Source organism: Morus notabilis, unplaced genomic scaffold (genome assembly GCF_000414095.1).
Source record: "Morus notabilis unplaced genomic scaffold, ASM41409v2 Scaffold884, whole genome shotgun sequence".
Lineage (NCBI taxonomy): Eukaryota > Viridiplantae > Streptophyta > Magnoliopsida > Rosales > Moraceae > Morus > Morus notabilis.
Window position 1 is genome coordinate 446,520 of NW_010361302.1, and position 16,790 is coordinate 463,309.

Sequence of the window (16,790 nt, forward strand, 5' to 3'; positions counted from 1 at the left end):
AAAAAAAAACACCCGCACACAAAAAAAAAAAAAAAAAAAAATAAAAAAAAAAAAAAAAAAAAAAAAAGAAAGAATAGATAGTTTGTTATAGCAAAAAATTTTAAGAAAACAGGATGGATGCAACAAACGCAAACATTACATCATCATCATGAAGGATTTTCAGACTCAAATTATAAACACAAACTAATCAAATTATTAACCCCAAAGAAAATTGTTTTATGTAAAACTCGCCGCAATTGCCAATGAATAAGTATAACATCAAACTGCAAGTTGATCAATGCATTCTAGCAATTTGTTGGACCAAAAACAAGAAAAATAAGTTTCGAGTTTCCATTCAAAATCTTAATCACATGAGTTTTACACCACAGAAGTTCTTCTATATGCTAAGAAAATCACATTCACAAGGCGTCAAGAAATATACCTTAGCCAATAACGCAGAGGGCTCTCTCAGAACTTGACTTGTAAATATATGAGGGGATTTTATAGCGTTGAGCCTCCGTAGTCAGAGATTTAAAACCGAAAACAGACTACTTTGAGAAACAGAAAACTACTCTTTTCCTTAAAAAAAAAAAATACTTCTTTGTTTTAATTTCAAAAAGAAAAAGGGAAACATTTCTGGCCTTGCCTTTACTTAGCACTAGTTTCCTTCCATGTTTTCCCTTCCAATTACTCGTTCAGAAATGGTCAACTTTTTCTTCATACACTAATTCGTGCCAATTTAATCTTTTTCTGGTTGCTTGTCTTTCATTGTGGTTTTGAATGCTATCGTCGTTTGCCATTTTTATGTGATTTCCCAGTTTTCCTTGTCGTTGATTAGCTTTCCTATCGTTATTGTCTTTCATCCTTCACAAGTCGTTTTACTTTTCATACTAGATGGTAGCTGCCGTATTTTAGCATTTTGCGTAAGAAATCTAACCAGTCCACACATGAGATCCAAGTTACCAGCAAGACTCGAACTCCGTTGGTAAAAGAAAAAAAATTCCGATATGGCGCCAAGAATTATAATAGGAAATAACTTAAACGAAATTGTTTAATCACTACACCGTTTGATTAAAAAACAATGCAACCCAGAAATGTCTCAATTTGAATTATTGTAATGACAAACCAATGACAGAAGCGAAACAAAGAAAATAACATTTTAATTCCTATAACCAAAGCAGCACATTACCACAATCCCACTGATGGAAACAAAATAAGATAGCGAATGATAAAACATAGGGAAATTTCTACAATTTCATTTCCATGAAGTACCAGAGATCAAATTAGAGGAACATCAGATATATCAATTTATAGTCTTTCAATTTGTATCATTAGAACATAAGGATCGAGCATACAAAGTAAAATACAAAAACCCTAAAAAAATATCCAAAAGACATTAAAGACAAAAGGCCAGCATGTACGGATAGAAACCTAACCCTAACCCTAAAGATCACAATCCAGAGCCAGATTTTCTGTTCAAGAACTCGTGAACTTAGTCACGGCCTTGGTCCCCTCAGACACAGCGTGCTTGGCGAGCTCACCGGGAAGCACAAGCCTCACCGCGGTCTGGATCTCCCGAGAGGTGATCGTCGGCTTCTTGTTGTACCTGGCGAGCCTTGAGGCCTCCTGGGCCAGCTTTTCGAAGATGTCATTGATGAAACTGTTCATGATCCCCATGGCCTTGCTGGAGATCCCGATGTCTGGGTGAACCTGCTTGAGAACCTTGAAGATGTAGATCTTGTAGGTCTCGATGCCCTTCTTTACTCTCTTCTTCTTCTTGTCTCCGGCGGCGGCTCCGCCCTCCTTCGGGAGCTTCTTGCCGGCCTTCGGCTTCTTCTCGGCGGGAGCCTTCTCAGCGACGGCGGACTTCTTCTCCTCCGCTGGCTTCTTCTCGGCGGGCTTCTTCTCGGCCTTTGGCGCCATTGATTCTGAGGATTTCTAGGAAATGGAAACGAGGCAGAAGTGGAAGGGTATTCGAAATTGGAAATGCTTCTTGTTAGAAAGTTAGGGAGGATTTGGGGCTGAGATTAGATTATATAGAAAAGAACGGCGTCTTATTATTGGTTGTAGGATTTTGACGCGGATTGATGATTTGGTGCATTTATTAGCCGTTGGATTTTCTTTTTGGCACTTTGTATATAGACGGTTGAGATGCGTTTATGCTTTTAAGTAAACGTTTCGAAGGGTGCGGATCGTCGAGTTGGCACGTTTTTTACGCATTTGCAAATGATTAGGCGGTTCAAATATTTCTCCCGCGTCACTTTTCGTTTCATTTTTTTTTTTCCTTGGATAGTTTTTTAGGGCTCGATAGTTACGTAAACTCAGACACATATTTTTTATTATGTTTAAAGCAAAAAATCATTACAGTGTTCTTTTTTTTATAAAAAATTAAAATTTTAAATATTAAAATTAAAAATTGTGATTTAAGTATATTTTTTAAATGAGTCTTTAATATATTTTATTATGGTGTTAAAGACACTTAAAAATTTTTATTTATAATTACAAAAAATAAGAATTTTATTTATACAATTATTTAAGGATGTTTAAATTTATTTTTTAAAAATATGGTGTCAAGATACTCTTTGATATAATAAGAATTACACGGAAAAATAATTAAGAAATGACATATTTAAATAATATTATTTTAATATTAACTATAAATAAAATAAGCTTTTTGTATGGATACTCCATGAATTTTTTAAATTTGGTAATTTAGTCATTATTTTTTTCTTGGCTATTGACTCTTTCAACTTTTAAATCTTTGCAATTAAGTCGCAATCGAAAATGAAGTCTTTTTTTTACTACTATTCTGATCACGTGACGCGCATGTGAGCATTTATAAATAGTAATGAAAGTCATTTATCATATTATTTGTTCAGTTCAGAGTCATCTAATGTGGCAGCCATAAATCGCTTGAGGCATAAGGTTAAGGAATTGTAAGTTATGTAGTCTCACATCGTCTGGGGATAGTGATAGGTCCCGGTTTAAAGAAAGAACACTACCTATCAATGGTTTGAGGTCTTTTGGGTGAAACCCCAAGAGCAAAACCATGCATGTTCAGGCTCAAAACAGACAATATCATATTAAGTGTAAGTGTGAGTCGTTACATATGGTGTCAAAGCCAATAACTAGTCAGAACCGTGGCCAACGAGGATGTTGGGCACCTATAAGTAGACAATATCATACCAAGTAGAAGTGCGGATCGTTACATCTAATGTGCCCGAATACAACCAGTTGAAAAATGACCTTAATAACACTTAACAGATGCTCACATGTGCTTCATGTGATCATAATCGTAAAAAAAAAAAAAAAAGCACACGTTATTTTTTATTGGACCTTAATTGTAAAAAATTAAGTTGAAGGGGTCAATTGCTAAGAAAAAAATAAAGAACTAAATTTAAAAATTTAAAAATTTCAAGTGATATCCGTAAAAAAAGCTAATAAAATAGGAATACATATAAAAAAATTACTTTCATAAGAGTGAAATGAGAAAAAATAGATTTTTAAAAAACATAAATAAAATGTAAACAATATTCACAAAAAAATAAAGAAACATTTTTAAAAAATAAAGATAAAATAAAGAAAATAAAGAAAATAAGAGAGGTACGAGGAAGAGTTGTCACGTGACAGCCTCATCAAAAAGTGTCAAAGCTCTTTTATGTTTGGTAGGTTAGATTAGATCCCATTATAGTTTTGTTATTTTATTTTTTTAAGAAGAATTGGAGTTCTCAGTTTTGTTTGTGAAAAATAATTAGGGTTTTTAGCATAATTATCCTAAATTTGTCGTGGTTTAGCAAATTACCGATCGAACTTTTGATTTTGACGATTAACCCCTAAATTTGTAAAATTATTGCATTATGCCCCATTTTACTGAATTTTGCTCAAAGTTTTTATCAAATGTAAAGGATTAAAAATTGATATTACATTTGAATTAAAAAGTTAAGAGTTATTCGTTAAACGTGTTTTTTAACACTAATTTAACATGTTCATTATCGAAAGAGAGCATATTGAAACAATTTTACAAATTGAGTCAACTTGTCAAAATTAAAAATTCAAGAGACAAATTGCTAAAGTCATACAAATTCAAGGGGTAAATGTGTAAAATACCCTAATAATTATGTTTTTTCATAGAATAATTATGTTGTTTTCATATGTCGTTTTTAGTTCTTCCGTCGTTTTCATTATCATTAGCTTGTTATTTAAGTTATGTTGTCGCTTCCAAAGAGTAGGTTCCAAATCCAGAATCAAATTACATTTACATTGAACAATAACATTTTGATAAATAACACTTGTGTGGTGGTCGCAGTAAATAGCGTAGGTAATCACGAAAGTATCAGTCATATTCATGCATAGAAAAGAAAACGGGCATCATATTATTAGTTTTCCGAGTAAAGAATACGCTAACAAAATAATCAGCTTTCAGCCTTTTCACTTATCCTCGAGGTAGTGCTATCTGTGTCTATCTCTCCGAAAATGAGAACAAAAAAAACATCAATAATAAATGGTCCTAAAAACCGCATCCCCAGAATTATAATTGTTCAAGCATGTTACCAAAGCTAAAGCCTATATATGAAGCAGCCTCTAGTCAATCTTATACGTATTTTCCCCTGTATTTGGGCTTTGGATCTTTACTAAATTTCCCTTCACTACCTGCATTTGAATTAGAATCAGCCGTACTGAAAACAGCAGAGTGAAGATTACCATCTTCTAACCACTTCAGATGATTCTCCTTGAACTCTATATGTTTTAGCCTAGCCGTCTCTGCAATTTCTTCGGTGTACAGACTAATCTTAACCATGGTCAGTAACACTCGGCTGTACCGTGAGCTGAGAATCTGCTCGGAAGCAGAAATCAGTTTGAAACACTGGTGCTCCGGGAAATTGTTCTCTACATAATCTTCTCTCAATACAGGGAAGAAGAATACGAGTCTGCCACCCATAACAAGCATCTGGGCAGCAAGATCAAGCAGATCGTGCACACACTCGACTAAACTGTAAGCTGCAGTTGATGGTATGTGGTCTCTCCTCTTGTCATCGGGAACAACGTAAGGGCTCACAACTCCCTTTAGCAATTTCCGGCCACCAGATTTGCGTCCCCCGGCACGAACTCCATAAGGAGGGTCACAGATTATGGCATCAAATACCTATATGAACAGAAAAGAATTTTAAACAAGGAAACATAATGAAGCACTTAGTAATGGTCCTGTTAGAAGATGATCAGAAAGTGTAAGAAAGAAAACCCATGGCCCATGAAGGTGAAAGATTTTATACATCAATGACCAATCTTCCGAGTTCAAACCAACCACTTTCTTCTCAGAGAGAGTGTATGTAAAATAGCACAATTGTGACCACAGAGGTAATATCTAAGACCGACATTAATATTTCAATTGGATATAAAGTAGAAAGTAAAACGAGTAATGGACATAACAACATGTAGAACAAAAAGAGTACATGCATATGCCACTTCACTAAGGTCTCTAAGATTGAATGAAAAATGAATCACTATGGGTCCATTTGACATGTATTTAAACTTATGATTCTGATTTTACTACGGTGTTTTCCTCTCACAAGGAATTTGAATTCAAAAATTTCACACTAATGGTTCTCTCACAAACTCCCCGCCAATGAATCAGAATCACTGGCTTGAACGCGTGAATCAAACGGGCCCTATAGCTTGATGAGTTTATCACTCCAATATGCAATAAAACAGGGTAAGCTTACCTCTTTTAACCCCGGACGCCAAGGCGGAAGATTGTTATCTGCCCTTAACAATGCAATTGGCATTGGTAATCCATACTGCAAAACAAATTATTCACAATTTTTTTTTTGTCAAGCCTCAAAGATGACTTAGCAAGCATTTAATGAACAGAACCGCTGCACATTGTAACTTTTTATAATTGTAACTTATTTTCATGTAATCTTAAACCATTCTAGTGATACTTGTAACAATTTTTTCGAGTTAAATGGATCATAATTATTTAGCAGATTCATTCACCTGTTTGAAATTGCTCCAGACATTACAGTCAGGACCACGGCCATCACGTACGACCCTGATGTCAATGTCTGCACCCTGAACAATTTACATCAGTCCAAACTGAAAGGGAACTATCTGTATGGCTAGCGTATAAATGAAAAATCATTCATGTTTACCAGTTTATATCTTTTTTAGCAAACAAACATCTCGAGAGGATAAGTAACTAAAAAAAAAAATAAAGAGACAAAAGAAGAAGAGAAAGGAATGCAGACCATAGTCATTGCCCCAAAATGAGCTGCAGCAACAATAATGCTTCCGGTGCCAACAAAGGGATCATACACAAGCTTCCCTGGCATCGCCAGTGCTTGATTGGCCATTAAGAAAGCCATTTCTGCATCCATGGCAGTTGGCCCAAGATAGGTGCGGCTCTTTAACTGATAAGTCGGTATGAGTTTTCTATCTGCACCGCCAATCTCCCGACCAAAAAAGATTCTTTTTTCAACTATTGGCGGAAGCCCATTATTAGACCCATAATCATCAGTTTCCATAAGCCAAAACTTGTGATCCGGATTTTTCAAATCAACTCGACCCTGTAACATATCAAGCACCACAAACATCTATCAGTGGTTAAAAATTAAAATAACGCCACCCAAACAGCCATGTTCTTCAGTTTTCAAAACAAAAGGCATTGTGACAATGGAGAATTACAAAACAATCAAAAGCATCATTAAAGGAAAGCAAGAAAAATTACACAGGCAGCCACAGATTACCAATATATATATATATATATAATTGAATTTTTATGGTGCTGGAAGAAAAATTCCGGACACCATGCAGAGAACACGATAACTTGCACATTTCATGTTAGAACTTACTAACTTCAAATATTGAAGTTGTATAACTTACGACAGACTTGTGAATTTTAAAAGCGGTGAAGTTATAAAAGTTACAATAGACTAGTGAACAAGCACAATTGTCGGGAGTTCACCATAGAAGGACCCAAATGAAAATGTCCGGTAACTATATAACAAGTTTAAATAGCAAATTTCGACCCAAAAAAAAAAAAAGATGTGAATAAGAAACAATTCATACTAATAAATACACTTAAAAAGACTGCGCAAAATTGCATCCGGTATTCTACTCCTATCTGAACAAATATATATGTATATATATATATATATAACGAAAAATCATCAAAAGTGGGGAAAGAAAGAAGGGAAAACCTTGAAAGGGATGTAAGTGAGACTCTGCATGCGTTGATTTTGTTCCTGAAAGCTGAGGACCTTCCCAAAGCTATCGACATTGATCTTGAAAGTGCTTCCAGAATCCAAGTAGGGCAATTTCCGCTCCTCCGGATATCTCTTAACAGCCTCTTCCAATTCCTCGTAGCTGCTGCCTTCTCCCCAAAGCTCATACATTCCTTTCACAAGTATACCTAATACAATAACCCACAGAAAAAAAAAACGCTCCAATGAGTCGCAGAACAAATTGAAAGAAGAAACGGAAATGGAAAAACGGTAATTACTTCGGTTGGCGATTTTGCGAGCGATATCTTCGGAGGGGAGATTGACGAAGTGGAAAGGGGAATCTGAGTGGTGGTGCTGGGGAAGCCTCCATTCCAGGGAGTAATTGTCGTCGTCGGCGTCGAAAGTTCCGAAAAGGTGGGCGAGAGATTCGACCTCGGCTTTCCTGTAGTCCAACAATCTGTGGTAGAACACGCACAAGTACCACATCTTCTTCGATTCGATTCGATTCAATCGCTTGTTGTTCTCCTTCCGAAATCGCTGGAACGACAACTGATGACGGAACTCGAAGGAACTGAAATGCCAAGACTGATGTAAAACCCCAAAGCCTCACTAGCAGTGCGCTTTTTTGTGCTAGTACTTCTCGGTAAATAGTAAAAAATACGCCGATATGAAAAATTTTAAAAAGTATATAGGTTAATTTTTAGTTATAAAAATTAATAGTTTATAATTTTTTAAGTTATAGTTCATAATTAGATAAGTTATGAATAAATTTATTAAGTTATGATTGATAGTCAGATAAGTTATGGACAAAAATAGACAATAACTTGTCAAGTTATGGTTCATAACTAGTCAAGTTATGGACAAAAACAGTAATTTAACCTATTTATTAACTTATGTAAACTATTGACCTATTAATTTTAATTCATCTCAAATCTTGGCATATTTTCCTCTTTCTCCCGAGTTTCTATTGCACTAGTGTCTCCTTGTACACGCGCTTCCGCTCCATTCCATCTCGTATAATAACATTCCCAGCTACCTATTTCATTATGTCTCTAAAATACAATGAATAGGATTCAGGGTCTCAGAATCCGTACCGAGTAAATTAAAAGACATAAATCCATAAATAGGAGTTTGTTAAGAACTCAAGATTAAGATCATCCTATATATGACCATCGGTAGACTCAATTAGAATTTCTATGCTTAACGGAAATTATTAGAAATTCATATTGTGTCTGCGTCCATGTTCCACATAATCTCATTATGCGAAATACACCCATTCAATATCTCGTCATATTAACAGTGCGGATAACACCGTTCCATTCTAAATGGGAATGACATGTATTAATAATGTTTTAATTAAAGATTCCGAACTTTAATTAAATTCATTATGAACAATTACTTTTGATTATTATCCTTAAACATTATCCTCTCGTATACAACACTTATATACCATGTTTAAGGTTACATAAATAATCAAGGAATTTTATTTGATATTCATAAAATATTCATAAATATATGCACATAAAATGATGAATAAACTATTTTATTAAATAAATAATAAATATCCTTTTACATCTCATGCTTCTAGGACACTATTCCCAACACACATATCCAGGCACAGGGAGGTGCAGGAGGCATGTGGTACATGGTGAATCCCACTATGATTCAGTTGCTTGTTCTCTAAGATATCGACTGGTTTACTTGTTTGACAAGTTTTACAATCAAATTCAAAAGGAAAGTAAAGTTTGACTTTATTTAAATTTAAATTGGAGCTAAAATTGGAAACTTGATGAAGGAGAAATTTTTTCTCTTTCCTGCCTAGTATTTATGCCAACAACAGGGAGATCTCCTGTGGTGTGGTCGGCCATGTAATAAAAGGGAAAGGAGAAATTTGTTTCCAAAATTAAATGAGAACCTGTATTTTAAATGAGATTTAAAATAACCAATTTTCTATTACTTTATCTTTAAGTTAAAGTAAAGGGGTCCTCCTAGTGTTTTATAAATTAGAGACAATAGAAAATTAGAGAACACGATTTTCCCTCCCTTCCCTTATGAGACATGAGTGTAACATAGCTCTTACGGAAGTGTAACATTCTATTAGACAGCGTGTAACATTCTAGTGATAGATGTGTATCCAGCAAGAAAACGAGAAGAAAAGTTCTTCCAATTCTCAGTTTCATCACATACATGCGTTGATAGTGGTGAAATAGAAAATAGCGAGTGATCATAATCTGATGGTTCCATATTAGAGCCCACACTCTACGTCTTGCAGATATCAAGGACTAGACGAGGAAGATTCGGGTTTTTTGAGAAAGCTTAGAGCTTGGACTGTTCGTGGTCAAGGACCTCAAGCTATCCGCCTAATCGTTCGCTAGGTATCTATCTTTATAAATTAATATAATTAATATATTATTGTGTAAATTAATATACTCTATAGCGTTTAGTTTTATAAAAATTTTTTGTTCAGACCCAATCCGTGTTTTCATGCTTTTGCGCCTGAATTTGATTCAGAAACCAACAGGCTTCCCATCTCCTTTCCAACCCCCACGGCGGCCTCACTGTGAAGGTTGATATGCTAAATCCTTTGCGTAATGCAATAAATCGTTAGGGCAATTAATTAGACTCCACAACTTAATAAGGAACTATTGGAGGTGCATTGCTTGGGGTTTTGAGATGCATTGCCTAGGTGTGGAGGCACATTATTGGAAGCTCTCGGACTAGGGTTGAAGGAACACTATGCGGAATATAAAGTGTTGCTCGTTGGAGTGAGAACGGTATAGAGTGTTGCTCGTTAGAATAATAAGCTCTAAGGCGTAACTCGTTAGAGAATAAATTATGGAGAGAAAAAAGAATGACTATATATATATATATATTATGAGGAGGTGGTATATATGTTAGTGCGGTTGGATTGAAAAGGGTTTAGAGGGGTTGATGCAGAAGTAGTAAAAATTAACTAATTTATCTTAAATTAGTTCAACAATCAATTCAATCAATGAATTACTCACGAATTAATCACCAACCTCACACCTGGCTTTAAAACCTTTAGCGGAAATAACATAAGTTATCAACATGTAAGAAATACGCATATCGTTACAGAAAAGTATATGAGCTAGCGAAGGGACCCAATGGACATATATAGATCAAGCTCCTATAATTATGGCAGTACTTGTTCACCGACAAGTTCATCACATAATTATAAACTCTAGTGCTATTCCACTAAAAGCTTGGAACTGCACTCTCAATCTATGCAGTATATTAACAAAACTCCAATTAGCTCTCGTCCATAACTTATTATATTAGTGTATTATCCTCATAAGATATCTATAATCGACTTGAGATCAAGTTTCATTTTATCTTCTCAATTATATTTATCTTATGTTAGTGGAACACTCTATCGGGAAAAGCCACTATTCGTACCAATTGAAATAGTGAACCATTAGATAACACAAAGTAATCTAATGACAACGCTCTTATTTTTCAATATATGGATAATGCTATAAAATGATATCATTGACTTTATATATAAGAGCTATGGATTCCCTATCTATAATAAATCTACACATACAAGAGTCATATCTTCAATGTTCCGGTATGCATACCTTTATATAATGTGAGGATGTTACCCTTTGGTATATCAAAAGATACAAGTCAAGGATACATGCTTATTATTCATCTCAAGATTAAGATGGTCTCATATAATTTGTTAAAAGTGAATTGTTTTATTCAATAAAATTATTAAATAAAACAATTCAATTTTGGTCCGATCTAATATAGATTGTACCACTATAACTATATCAATGTCTCCACCAATGGAGTCCCTCTTTGATGACCAAGACAAGCAGTTTCCCTTAAGAAGTAAACAACATAACAATCTTAACATGAATAAAGTGTCCAACTTTATTCCCTTGATAATATATTTAGACTATTATCTTTAGATTCATATATTTTGTATGTTCCTCACATTACATGTACAATTTAAAGACTTAGAATAACAATCTCAAACTTCCAGTTTACTTATTATATAATCAACAAATATAAACATAAAGAGAACATTATGTAATAAATAAATTTTATTGATATTAAAATGTCATAAGTACATTTTTACATTTATTCCTAAGAGCATTTTTATATTTATTTCAAAGAGCATAAACTCTAACAGATAGATGGCAATGGTTGATATGTAAGGAGGTTGTACATTAGATGAAACCTGGGTGTGGCAGTTATTATGGTAAGATGGTAAAAGTTGAATATATGTGGTATGGCAAGAAACGTATTTTGTGAATATATTCTCTTCATTTCACCGATTCGAGTTTAGAATTCGAGTTTTGTTACAGTAAAAAGCTCTCAGAAACAATCACATCTAACTTTTTTACTATAGTAAAAAGCTCTCACATAAAATCTCATCTCAACTCGAATTAAAAACTCGAATAACGAACTAAGCGAGCCTGAGATATAAGAATTGTTGTGGGAAGAATTGTGGTGTGGTTGGAGATGCGTTAATGGTATGTTGCGTGGAGGAAAAGAAGGAAGGTATGATGGTGTGCTCCTTGGTGGAAGAAAAGGAAGGGAAAATTAGGGGTTAAAGGTTAATGATCGGTAATAGTTCTGATGCTATAATAAATTTATGTTTTGAAGATCAAATGGTATAACTTTTTCATTAATGAGAATGTAATATATCCTCGTCCGGTTATATGAAAATGCTAAAAAAAACAAAAAAGTTCCTTATCCGTGGGGACATAACCCTAGATAGGTAGATTTTTTTTTTTTTTTTTTTTTAAGGTATGATAAGCTCTTATCTCACCAAAAGCCTAAACACATGTAAGACCGGATTTATAATTTTATGCTATCCATATATCAGATAACTCAATTTTTCTTTTTCGACAAATGCCCCTGTTTTGGTTGAAAATTTTCAACCTAAACATGGTCGTTTTGGTCTGCTTAACTTTTTTCCCTTTTCTTATTTTTTTTAAGTCCTTTTTTGCCTTCTTTTTTATCTTTTAGTCTCTTGTTTTTTTTTTTTCTTTTTCATTTTCTCCTTGTTTTTGGTCCTTTTTTTTTCGTTTTAGCTTTAAGTCCTTCCTCTCTTTTTTTATTTTATTTTTGTTTCTTTTTGCCTTAAAATATTTTTTTTTTTCATTTTGGTTTTTTCTAACCTTTACTTATTGGTTTTTTCCTAAAACTTCATTTTTTTTTTCATTTTGCTTCCTTTTGCCTTAAGAATTATTTAATTTTCCTTTTTAGTATATTTGTCCTTTTTTTGTTCCTTGCTCTAATTTTTTTTTTCTCTCGTTTTGGTTCCTTTTTGGATTTTATATTCAAATTTTATATGCTTTTAAATGTGTCTCATTTCCATAGTGACGTGCATTTTCTTTACTTTGTGTTTTATTTAATTGCAAATATTATTGTTATTATACATGCATTCTCTCATTTTCTCTCTCTTAAACACTTGAAGAAAAATCCACATCTCTCTTCTCTCTCTCAAAATTGTCCCTCCACCAAACTTAAAAAATGTCCATCTTATATAGCACAAGTGTGTGGAGATCAAGTCTTGGTTAAATGTTTTGGGTAAGGTTTTGGTGAATTTCTCTTAGTTTCTTCGACTTCAAGTTTGTTATTTCTTCAAGTTAGACTCCAAAATTAGTTTCCTTTCCCCTCTTAGAGAGTAGATCAAGTTGAAGGAGGAATAAAATCTCCAAAAGGGGGTTTCATCAAGAAGATAAAAAGAATCTAAACTTTGCCAGGAAACCCAAGTTTCTATTTTATTTTGGTATGTGAAGAAAAGTGAAGTTTTTATTAGGATTTTTGCCTCTCGAATTATGATTGTGATTAGATATGTAAAGAGAATGGTTGCGGCTGAGTGTTTATTTGCTATATGATGCAATTGACGACTTGAAATGTGAATAATACAATGAAGATGAGATTTCTTATGGTAGACTAAAAATAGTCTTGGGAAAATGTAGCTTTTTCACTAGTTTGGCATAAGAATAAGATTTGGCATGAGAAAATGTTATTTTAGCATAAAAGTATGGGATATCCACTAGTAATCTAAGATCTAAAATGTTTGGTATAAAAATTAAAACTTGAGAAACCTGAGACTCGAGCAAAAACGCTCAAAACACCGAAAAATCACGACTCCTTATAGACAGCTTAGTTGGATGCCGAATTAGTTTTAGATTCAAAAACAAAAGTTGTATATCTCAGTAAATGGGAAAAAAATCTCATGAAGAAACCTTTATCAAATTCAAACCGTTTAAGTATAGAAAACTACAGTTGAAGTTTTGGCCTATAAGGAAAAGTACCTATAAGATGGTCGAATTAGGCTTAGGGCTCGATTGAAAAGTTGTAGATCCTAGTAAGACAAGTAACATACCTGAAGAAAGTTTGTTAAGAGTTATTAAGTGTATAAAATTAGGTAAACAAATTTTTACCGATGTTAAAATTGCCTAAATATTTAGATTAGATTCAGCGAAAGGTCTTATAGAGCCTTTTATTTTTATAGGCAAATGAACTTGATGGTGAGTAAAAAGTTTAGTTCGGCCTTAGGAACAAAAACGTCAAAATTTCCGTTAACGGGTCAAAATTATAAATTTGAAGCGGTAGGGGCAAAATTATATAAAAAGCCGTAGGGGCAAAACAGTCATTTGACCTCAAGGGTAAAATAGTCAAACGGATACCGAGCTTCGAGTTTTAGTTCACGGTGCTCAAGCGCAAAATGTCTCTGATAGCAAGTACCTTAGATTTATTAACTTCGGGGCTGTTCGGCAACCCCTTCTTTGAGTCAAAAACTCAAAAAAAACAACTCGAGTTACAACTTTATTCAAGTTCATGTTCTTTTAAGTTTGAACTCGAGTTTGAGACTAAAACTCAAGTTCAAGTTTTCCCTTCAACTCGAGTTCAGAAACTCGAACACAAATTAATGAACAATATTTTTTCTTTTCTTAAAAATGCTATAACTTTTTCGTTTTAATTCTGATTGAGATGATTTTTTTTTCTATGTGTTCACAACGAAAAGACAAATAAAATCTCACCTATATACCCTATTAAAATCTTTCATCAGCATTGAGTTTTTATTAAAATACTATAAAAATACAAATTCAAGTTTTGACTCACTCAAACACAAACTCAAAAAGATTCTTATCTCAACCCATAACTCAAATGTACACAACCAAACACAAACTCAAGTTACAACTTCAACACAAGTTATAACTCAAACTCAACTCAAAATATAACTCAAGTCACCTAACTCAAAAAGAGTAAAAGAATAGCCCCTTAGATCTGTTAAAGCCGATAATTAAGGGTAAAATGGTAATTTTCTTTAAAGGTAAAATCAAGGCTGGAAACTCCAATCCAACCCAATTTCCATAGAGGACAGGTAACCTTAGTTGACCTAGTTGAAGCAGAGGTACTAAATGGGCCCAAGGACCCAAGTGAGAAATAAAGTAATCCTTAGGTTTACCGAAGGTAACCTTCTAAGTGACAAGGTTTAATTAAGCCCGAAATTTAGGTGATCCCGACCTTTACCTTTAGAGTTTAGACAACCGTGAGTATAAAAAAGTTTAGAGGCTAACGGAGTTATGAAAACTAGAGATGAATTGCTTACAAAAGTGAAGTGAATCAATTTTAGGATTCCTAAGTTAAATAATAAGAGTGAATTAAATTAATTAATTAATTAATTAGTATAACTAATTGGTTAATTACAATTAGAAAATGAATTATTTAAGTAATGAGGGTCATTAACCTAATTGGTTAATCACGTTTAAGCATAAAATTAACTAATTATGTGGTGAAGTTTTTAAGTTAATTTACCTGAAGAAATGTGGCTAAATATAGAAGATCCGGTAAATTAATTAAATTAATTAATTTAGGGACTTCGATAAGTCATAAGCCATAAGCCATAAAACTTAAGTAAATTGAGCTATTAGTTTGAAAATAAACTGACATTTAGTTAGTACAAATTGAACACACAGAATCCACAATGCTGAAAGAGTGGTGTGCCGCGATAAAACGTTAAGTGTATTTATCCAGGTGAATACAAACCCCACCTCAACATGAATATATCTACTAGTATGTTATGTATATATGATGATGAGTATTCTGTATATGTTACCTTTGAAGTTTAAATTATGCATATGAGATCGCATGTCCACCCTAAAAAGAGGCTAAGGTAATGAAAAAAACAAGATAAGGGTCGTACCACTCTTTACGAGGAAGGTAATAATAATTAACTGCAACCATAATAATAGTCGAACTGAGGACGTTTGGTTCATAGTTTCAAAATTATGATTTAGAACTATTCTCGTTTTACGTGTATTTTTTGTGAGAGAAAAATACTGTAGAGAACCGTGAATCATGATTCAGAATCAAAGACGAATATAGGAAACGAACGTCAGATTAATGTTTCGCTCCCCTGACTCCTTATTGGCCATGCGTTATCGGTACGAGCACAAGGCCCCAATAATAAAATATACTGCCATAATTAAGCATAAAATGTTATGCATCTTTACATGGTATTATGTGTGCAAGTGTTTTGTGAGGATATTTATACTTACTGAACTCTATCTAATTAAGTTGTTCATACTAAAAGTAAATCGGATAAATCATGCACCTCAGATACTTTTAATGGATTGACTAGCCAGTACAGAGCGATGGGAGCACGAGTGTTGGATACCACTACACAAATAATTTCCGCATTAAGATCATAAGATTACGTTGAAAGTTTAGGTTAAATTATGATATGAAGTGATGATGAAATTTATTACAATCATGCATGATAAGTTTTAAAAACTAACATTTAGGTTGCAAAAAATCTATTAAATAATACATTGTAAGTTTGTATTAGTTCTAGAATGATCTAATTAACTTATATACTTATAATGATCTTTGTTAAAGCGTCAAGTTGTGAGAAGATTTTTAAAGGATATGAGAAAAGAAGTTTAAGTTAAAAAAAATATATATATCTAAAATTTTAGTAACTAAGAATATATTTAAAGACAAGTAAAAGTTTAAAATAAGTCAATTACAGTTTAAGTAAGTTAAATAGTAGTTCGAAAAGTCGTGTCATTATAAAGTCGATTCTAACAACTTTTGTCTTACCATCACGACCTTTTTGTGGTATTATGGTATTTGTAAATTTTAGGTCCGGTTCATTTCACCAATTTAAGTTTTTAATTTTAGTTTTATTATAGTTAAAAATTCTCATAAAAAGTCACATCTAACTTTTTCTATTACGGTAAAAAGTTTTCATAGAAAATCAAATCTCAACTCGAATTGAAAACTCAATTCTGCGATCTGAGCGAGGCTTTAGTAACACCCTTTTGGCATCAATAACTTTTTGTCATTATTTATTGACATATTTCTTGTAGTAAATATAGTAAAGATTCTTCAACCATATATGTGTTCTCGTCGAAATTTTTTGTAAGCGTTCAATCGATGTTAGAAGCTACAAAAAATGTTTCGTGACAAAATTATCATCGTTAAAATGTGTAACATTTAACAATAATAGGTCATTTTGTCACCAAATACATTTTGCAACGAGATTTTAGTGATGACTTTTGTTGTTAATTGTTATTTATCCTTGTAAAATAAGGTTTC

The 16,790-nt window shown here is 33.2% G+C and overlaps 2 protein-coding genes across 3 annotated transcripts; both read right to left on the reverse strand.

Annotated features, from left to right (window-relative positions):
* Positions 1 to 1,262: 1,262 nt before the first annotated feature.
* LOC21400396 (histone H2B) lies at positions 1,263 to 1,971 on the reverse strand. The gene has a single exon (XM_010099281.2). The coding sequence runs from the start codon at positions 1,900 to 1,902 to the stop codon at positions 1,456 to 1,458; it is 447 nt and encodes a 148-aa protein (XP_010097583.1). The 5' UTR covers positions 1,903 to 1,971; the 3' UTR covers positions 1,263 to 1,455.
* A 2,376-nt stretch (positions 1,972 to 4,347) lies between these two features.
* On the reverse strand, positions 4,348 to 7,807 carry LOC21412718 (tRNA (guanine(10)-N2)-methyltransferase homolog). Of its 2 annotated transcripts, XM_024166397.1 has the most exons (6): positions 7,478 to 7,807; positions 7,176 to 7,387; positions 6,225 to 6,542; positions 5,974 to 6,048; positions 5,700 to 5,774; positions 4,348 to 5,122 (listed from the first exon to the last, which is right to left on the reverse strand). In XM_024166397.1, exons 1-6 carry the CDS (start codon positions 7,683 to 7,685, stop codon positions 4,571 to 4,573), a joined length of 1,440 nt encoding a protein of 479 aa, XP_024022165.1. In that variant the 5' UTR covers positions 7,686 to 7,807; the 3' UTR covers positions 4,348 to 4,570. The 2 variants fall into 2 exon arrangements, with proteins under 2 accessions (XP_024022165.1, XP_024022166.1); XM_024166398.1 differs by lacking the exon at positions 5,974 to 6,048.
* Positions 7,808 to 16,790: the final 8,983 nt, after the last annotated feature.